At 40.1% G+C, this 7,374-nt stretch overlaps 1 protein-coding gene across 2 annotated transcripts; it reads left to right on the top strand.

Annotated features, from left to right (window-relative positions):
* The first annotated feature begins 928 nt into the window (after positions 1 to 928).
* Positions 929 to 7,363, top strand: lamp3 (lysosomal associated membrane protein 3). Of its 2 annotated transcripts, none has more exons than XM_084354332.1 (7): positions 929 to 1,037; positions 2,923 to 3,042; positions 4,819 to 4,901; positions 5,262 to 5,384; positions 5,619 to 5,691; positions 5,795 to 5,965; positions 6,714 to 7,363. In XM_084354332.1, the coding sequence occupies exons 1-7, from the start codon at positions 995 to 997 to the stop codon at positions 6,851 to 6,853; spliced, it is 753 nt and encodes a 250-aa protein (XP_084210458.1). In that variant the 5' UTR covers positions 929 to 994; the 3' UTR covers positions 6,854 to 7,363. The 2 variants fall into 2 exon arrangements, with proteins under 2 accessions (XP_084210458.1, XP_084210459.1); XM_084354333.1 differs by having other exon boundaries at positions 2,926 to 3,042.
* The last annotated feature ends 11 nt before the right edge of the window (positions 7,364 to 7,374 follow it).

Below are 7,374 nucleotides of genomic sequence, written 5' to 3' on the forward strand. Positions count from 1 at the left end.
AAACTGTTTATATGTCTGTCTGTCCGTCTGTCTGTGGACAGATGTTGTAAACGCCATAGCACCCCAATCGTGCATGATACAGTCATGACACTTTACAGGTGTGTAGTCATAAAAATGAAGGCCGAAATTCAAATATGGCTGTGATCCGAGCAAGGGAGCCAGAAGTAGGGAGGTAGGAAGTAGGAAAGGTGCCATTGGCCTCCTTCCTTACGACAATGGTCCACATTTGCTTTAAGCTGGGGATCACTGTATCCCAGTTCCAGTCATTCCCATCCACTCTAGTGGAGCTGGTATTGTTTTCACCTCTTCTGTGTGTCTGTCTGTCTGTTGACAGATTTTTTTGTCATCACAAACAACCATGCAAGATACAGTCAGGAAACTTTACATGCATGTAGTTAGGATCAAATGAAGGCTGAGTCTGAAAAAGGGCCACAGGAGCAGTTCTGAGCACTTGGCCAGGTGTTTAATGTCTGTCAGATGTTGTAAACACAAAAGCACCACAGCCGTGCAAAAAGCAGTCATACAACTTTGCAGGTGTGTAGTTGAGATGAAAATGAAATAGCACAATGACCACAAAGACACACTACAAAGAGAGAAAACGCTGTAAAGTGACACTTTTTTTCTGTGCTCCGTGTACAAAGGAGTCTTAATTTGAAGTGTACTTTATTTATCAGTATGTTTTGTAATGTTAGAGTCATTTTCTAGAGTTATTGATTCTGCATCCTCCCTCACCGGCTGAGAGGCTCCTCCACGGTTTGACTGTTTAACTGCCATGAAGTCACCATCAGACGAGTGACTTCAGTCAGCTCAGAGAGGCAGCCGGCTCTACCCCGCCTCCTGTGACACTTCACTTCCTCCGCACGGTTCATTTAGGTGTTTAGGTGTTCCAACAGTTTCACAGTTACGAGGGGAAACCACATCTGCAACACTCACACTGCACTCATCATCTACTTCTCCATCGTTATTCTATTCTTTTCTTTTCTTTTTTCTAATCATGGTGCTGAGGTCTCTATTGTTCGTGGCTGTTCTTCTTCCTGGTAAGTTTGATAATATTCAAATCTCCTTTAAACTTTAGATAATGGACTCTGAACTCCGTCAGCAGACAATTGTTGTCTTTGTAACTTCAAAATTCTTTTTTTTTTTGGGAGGTTTCTACAAATAAAAGAAACTTCTGTTCAGCATCATGATAAGATAAAATAAAAATTGAGAACAGTTTTCTCTGTGACAGATGGAAAGACTGTGACGTACCAAAGGATGGTCATTTTATAACTTGATTACTCATTCAGCCATTTATATAACTTTTAATTTTAACTGTTGTTTACATCTAATTTTGTTTTATAATGATAATTACATTTTTACCTCGAGTCTTTATCTGCTCAGACACAAGGAGGACCAAAATGTTGGTAGTGAAACATTTCACATGATTATTAACTTATGTATCTGTCATAGTGGTAGTGTTCACCTCTTCAAAGACTGATGTTTGCTTGTACTTAGTATGAGCGCTGGTTTCCTTTCCCACACACTGATCATTGGTTAAGTGGTCTTAAGTGGTCCCACTCTTCACACTCTTCACACTCTGTCACTCTATTTTTCTCAGTCTGTGGTTTCAGCAAACTTGTGATGTGACTTTTTTTCACATTGTATCAACTGGTTGTATTGAAATGAGTTGAGTTTTACAACAGTTGTAGCTTGAATGCTGTTTGTACCATGTGTCATTGTTAAAGTACTCTATTGTTGTATGTAGTCATTTCTGTAAACTGCAGAACAGAAATGTTAGATGAGATTTTTCCATTGGCTTCTGCAACATTTTTCATATAATAATTGTGTTCAAACTTTGGCTGGATTACCACTCTGACCCCAAAAGCACCGGGTTCACTGGGTGTCGACAAGTTCTACATCATTTCATTAAGTGTAAATTGCAACTTAAAGGTTCACTATCAACTAACTCGTCCTGCATTATAACCTAATTGTGTGGCCCTGTCCTTCAAAGGGTCCCTGACTCTATAATTTACTCTCATGGAGAATATTCCTGATGAAATGTGGCCATAGTTGTGTTCACTGGTGAAAGAGGAATTTATTTACAGGGTTCTATGTCAAAATGTGTCACAATTTACATTACATTACATGTATACATGCTACTACAGTATCAATCATGTTTTTATTGCCCACATGAGGGTGGATTGTAGCGTGATGTGAAAAATGAGATCTTCCCCGTCTCTCTCAGTTGTCTATACCAGCCTGTGGATAATTTATCTAAGTTGTTTAATGCTGCTGGACTGTGGATTTCTTTGTGAAGGACTTGGATTGGGTTTCCCGCGACAGTCCAAAGGATGTGTCTTCATGCAAGTTCTTGAGCGCCTCTCTCCGCTTCATTACTCTACTATAAATAAAAGTTCTGCATTCCAAAACCTAATTAAGTAAAAGTATAATCAGCAAAGTGCATCATTACAAAAAGATCAACTTTTCATGGTGTGATGATGCATTTTCCAGCTGATCCAGGGGGATTGTAGATGGTTTATTAGGTTAAGATGCAGGAGAATTTTCTCAGCACATAAAGGAAACACCTTCAGTTTATCAAAAAAATAATTCACTTCTTAGATCATCAAATTTGGAGATACGTGGTTTTCATTGGGCAGGAAGGGTATGACAAAGTGTAACCTGAAAAAGTAACTAGTAACTTAAGCTGTGAGACAAAGTTGCATAAAATGGAAATACTCAAGTACAAGTGCCTCAGATGTGTAATCAAGTACAGTACTTTATTGACATTTCACTACTGGTTGTATTTGCATCAGTAGAACAGGATCCAAAGTAAAAACTACCAAAGGATTGTCAGTGGTAATGATTTATTTATATTTATTTATCCTACCTTTTCATGTACCACTAAACATGGTGACACTGAGGGTAACATGTCTCTTCCTCCAGCAGGTGTCCACCTCCAGAGACATGACGCCCCCGTCCAGCCTCCCTCTGACTCCGAGCAGCCCTCTGAGGCTCAGATCTACAAGCCGGTCCTGCAGCCTTCTGAGGCCATTCCTCCAATAGGTACACACCGACACAAGACCAGATTTATTACGAACATTTAAACAAAAGCACCTGCTTCTGTCGCCCATCTACTGTAGAAGAAATCACAAAGATGTTGGAGAAATGGCACAAGTACAGTAGTGATCATCACAACCTGATAACCTGATCCTCAGCTCACATCTCCAACTTGCCGGAAAAACTATTGGAATTGCACATTTTTGCAAACCATGGATATGTTTAAGGTTCAATTTCCAGTTTTATGTTGTGACACTGCTGTGCTTAAGGTCAGGTTAGGTTTAGGTGCAGAAGGATCTTGGTTGGTGTTACATGTCTTGGTTGAAAGGTTGGGGATTTCTTTGCCACGTAGCTGGCTGCAAAATGTCCTGATGGTCGCTAAAATTACCCAATTCTGACGGTTGAAACAGGAAGCAAGCTCAAAGGGGTGTCTGGCTTGGCATCCATCTCACCCAGCCATCACACCTCCACCATCCGCTCTTCCTTCTGACACCAAACTCAGCTTATATACATGTCATTTTAACACAACATGGTACATATTGTTTGCAGAGACAAACCCAGACCTGCCATCCTCCAGCTGTTCACCAGATGTCCTCAGACTTTCCCTCCTGTCCACACACCTGTTCTCATCAACCTTTCAGTCACCTGAGCTTCACCCACCCATCCCCCCACCTGCAATCAGGCTTCAATCCTAATTCCATTTCACTTTCTTTGTTTGCTGTCAGATCATTTTATGTTCTTGCTCTCGAGGCCCTGTTCTAGTGTTCTGTTTCTGTAATCTACCTGAACCTGTTTCTTCCCGTTTGACCCCTCTTGACTGTTTCTTGGATTTTGGATCCTTGCCTGCTCTCTTTGCCTGTGTTGGACCGCTGCCTTCTGCTTTTCGACTCTTGCATGTCTCACCATTGTGCCTCCGCTTTGGCGTAAATAAATTATTGATGCTCTGCCTCATACTTCTGCATTCAGCCCTGACAGTGATGGAATCAAGGCGAGCTGCAGCATAACAGCATAAAAGCTGTGTGAAAACAGATGAAACACAATCTCATTGTAAGAAAAAACAAAAATGCCAGTGGCTTCTGTCAGCTGCCCTGCTGATTGGCTTGATTTGTGACAGTGGTTGGCACTGTGAGTACATCAAAACTCATTTATCTGCCTTATAGCTTGAATGCTGAAAGCTGCCACTGTAGACTGAAGCAGGTTTGATCAGTGAATGACACACTGCAGTCCTGTGGGAGGGAACAAGGTTTAATTTCACTCAAATTAAGTTATAACTCATACTAATGCATCATTATTGTAAGAATTTAAGATGGCTGATCAGTATATAGACTATATCATACAGACCTAGATTGTATTGTATTACGCAAATGTAATGTATGACATACATGCCTCTGTATCAAGAGTGATGCTGCCATATACTGTACAGTATGTACAGCAATAGGCTTTATATTCTCTGGATATATACATTGTGATTACAACACACAATTTAAACTTACATAAACAGCTGCCTATGGACTTTTTGTAATTGAACTTGTAACCAGTAATGAATTGTGAAGAAGGATTACACACAATTTTTTATATGAAACATCTTGCTGGCTTAAAAACTGGGATACAACATAAAAAGCCTGTTTTTTTTTCTCTCGTTAACTTTTTGCATTTTTGCATATTTGACAAACACAAACAGTTGAAACATCCAGTGTACAGCCATACATCTACAACATCACAAGGGCGCTAAAATAGTTGTATTCCCTTGAGATGATTTTTTCATTGTATTTTTATGTACAGGGGCCTTCATGCTGAAAAACCGTGCTGGGAAACCCTGCATCAAAGCCACAGTGGGAGTGGAGTACATCGTCATCGACAAGAAGGTTAGAGGCTGCGACTGGCTCAGCACTCTGTGTGTGTGTGTGTGTGTGTGTGTGTGTGTGTGTGTGTGTAATCTTCTAGCATTTCAGCACTTTTTGCAGAATGTGTGTGTTTGCGTCAGCATGTCTTTGTGAGGTGTTACGTGTTGGTTTCACTGTTCAAACTGTAAAAATCTGAAACGACCATCAGCTCTTTTTAAACTAATGAAGTCTGCGTGTACATATTTATGCTCATATGTCGTCAATATAAGTCAAAAGTTTTGATATTGTCACATATTTTCTAATAAAAGCTATAAATGATGAAGAAACACTGACTGGTCTGGTGATGATAAGTAATATTCCTCTCCTGTGTGTCTTCACAAGACCTGGTATTTCAACCTGGACCCGTCCAGGGTCAGGACCAGCGGCCACTGTGACGACCGAGAAGCTCTTCTCTCACTCACTCTGCAAGACAACGCTGCCAGTCTGCAGCTCAGCTTCAAAAAGGTAGAAAACACACATATTCATCTCTGTGTGTAGTTTGGATGTTCTCCCACACTCCAGCGACCTGCAGGCAGTCGGGGAATGTAACTAAGTACTTTAAATCAAGTATTTTACTTACATACAAATTTGAGGATCCAGGTTTTTGCTGAAGTATTTCCATTTCATGCAATTTTATCTGTGATGTTTGTTTACGTGGACAAAGGTGTGCATGTGTTCACAATTCATTGATTTCTGTAGGAGAAGAGTCTTTTCTACGTCACCAAGCTGACGGCTCACGTGTCTCCTCTGCCTGTCTGCAAAGGATGTTCCAGTAAGACCACATAGAGAGAAGAGAGATGAAACACAGCTGATATTTTTCCTGCTGCAAACACAGAAAACGTAATGTGTCCCATTTTACATCATCTTCCTCATAGATAAGACGTACTCAGGTTTGGTGGACCATGAGAAGCTGTTCAAAACAGCTGATGGACAGAGTTTCAAGTGCAAATCTGAGAATGTGCTCCTGATGTCGTCGCAGCTGCAGATCAAGCTGGTTCCTGTGCAGATACAGGCCTTCACTCTGCCCAGAGGACAGTATGGAAAAGGTGACTGATGCAGGGATGAAATAAGTCATTCCACAACTTTCCAAATCATCTGAAACTTGAATAAATATCATTGTTTTGCAATACAAGGACCAAATTCACAGTGCTCATTTGAATGGAAATCAACACTCACAAATAAGTGATCATGTGCATCAGTTTTGCTGAATACTTGTATGCGTAAAAGTTCACATTTTCTTTTCCTTTTTACTTCTATGTGTTTGACTTATTTTCCACAGCTCGTCTGGGTTAAGGTCTTGCTTTTAAAACACTTTTGAAAAAACTTTAAAAATCTACAAACTTCACTAATAGTTATAGTTTTGAGAAACTTGACACTCTGTTCAGCTTCCACACAGTCCAATAGGGCAGTCATTTAGGTAATCAAAAGCTGTGATGAATCTCTGAAAACAGTGGTTGCAGTCAATGCTTTCTATCAGGTTTTATAGTCTTTATTTATCTCAGACATCTGGGCCAGAGGCAGGAAGTTGAGCTGGATAGAATACGATAAATCTGATGGAAAGGCTGGCTGGTGACCCTTTGTTATTGGTTGAGAAGACCTGGAGGTCTGGATGTAATGTAAACTTTCTGCTTGTGTGTGAGAGAGATAATCTGCTGCAGAAGAGCAATCTTAATGAACACAAAAAAGAATGAGTTAAAACTGTGTTTGTGCCACAAATGCAGACTAATGCTTGAAAAGCATTAAATCAAGGTCCTTATTTGTCTTAACAATCTCCATGTCCTCCTGTGTCTTCAGAGAGGGAGTGTTGGGCCGACTTCAACAAGCGAGTTATTCCCATCATCATTGGGGCCACAGTGGTGGGTCTCCTTCTGATCGCTGGGCTGACCTACCTGTTCATCAAAGACCGCCGCACACAAGGATACGACAGGCTCTGAGCTGAAGCTGGACGAAGATTTACTCCAGCTCATGCAGTGTTTCACTTACTGTTATGAAAAGTTCTCAAAAAGTCTGCTTAACTTGAATTTTTTCTCCTGTAATTCTTTTAATGATAGGAAAGAGGTCTAATGTCTAATATTCTGCTGTAAATGCAAACAATGTTACATTTATATATCTGTATGTGTTGGATTTGTTTTTTTTATTTTGGAACGTCTATTAGATTTTGCATTTCATTTCACCTTAATATTCTTTTTTGCAATAGTCTGATTTGTTGCATATTCAGCAGTTGTTTAATAAAAGGGTGGAGGGCTGATGGTGTGTTAGAGAGCCTTTAATTGCACTAGCAATATCACTGAACCAGTGTATTGTTTAATGTGACATATCATTATGTAAGCCTTGAACAGTTCATGAGATCAACTTTTGCAGCTTCATCACAGTTTATTATTCAGTTTTGCTTGATTGCAGTGTGTTGGCTATAGTGAGCATTGAGATTGTTTGTTCATTAAAATATACTTAGTTT

The sequence above is a fragment of the Pagrus pagrus genome (genome assembly GCF_965226575.1).
Source record: "Pagrus pagrus genome assembly, chromosome: 6".
NCBI classification, from domain to species: Eukaryota; Metazoa; Chordata; class Actinopteri; order Spariformes; family Sparidae; genus Pagrus; species Pagrus pagrus.

Bases quoted from the DNA above. Each gene is read 5' to 3' on its own strand.
- lamp3 (XM_084354332.1), top strand. From the start codon at position 995: ATGGTGCTGAGGTCTCTATTGTTCGTGGCTGTTCTTCTTCCTG. The intron at 4,902-5,261 runs GTTAGAGGCTGC...TGTCTTCACAAG, and splicing joins ACATCGTCATCGACAAGAAG to ACCTGGTATTTCAACCTGGA. The intron at 5,692-5,794 runs GTAAGACCACAT...TCTTCCTCATAG, and splicing joins TGTCTGCAAAGGATGTTCCA to ATAAGACGTACTCAGGTTTG.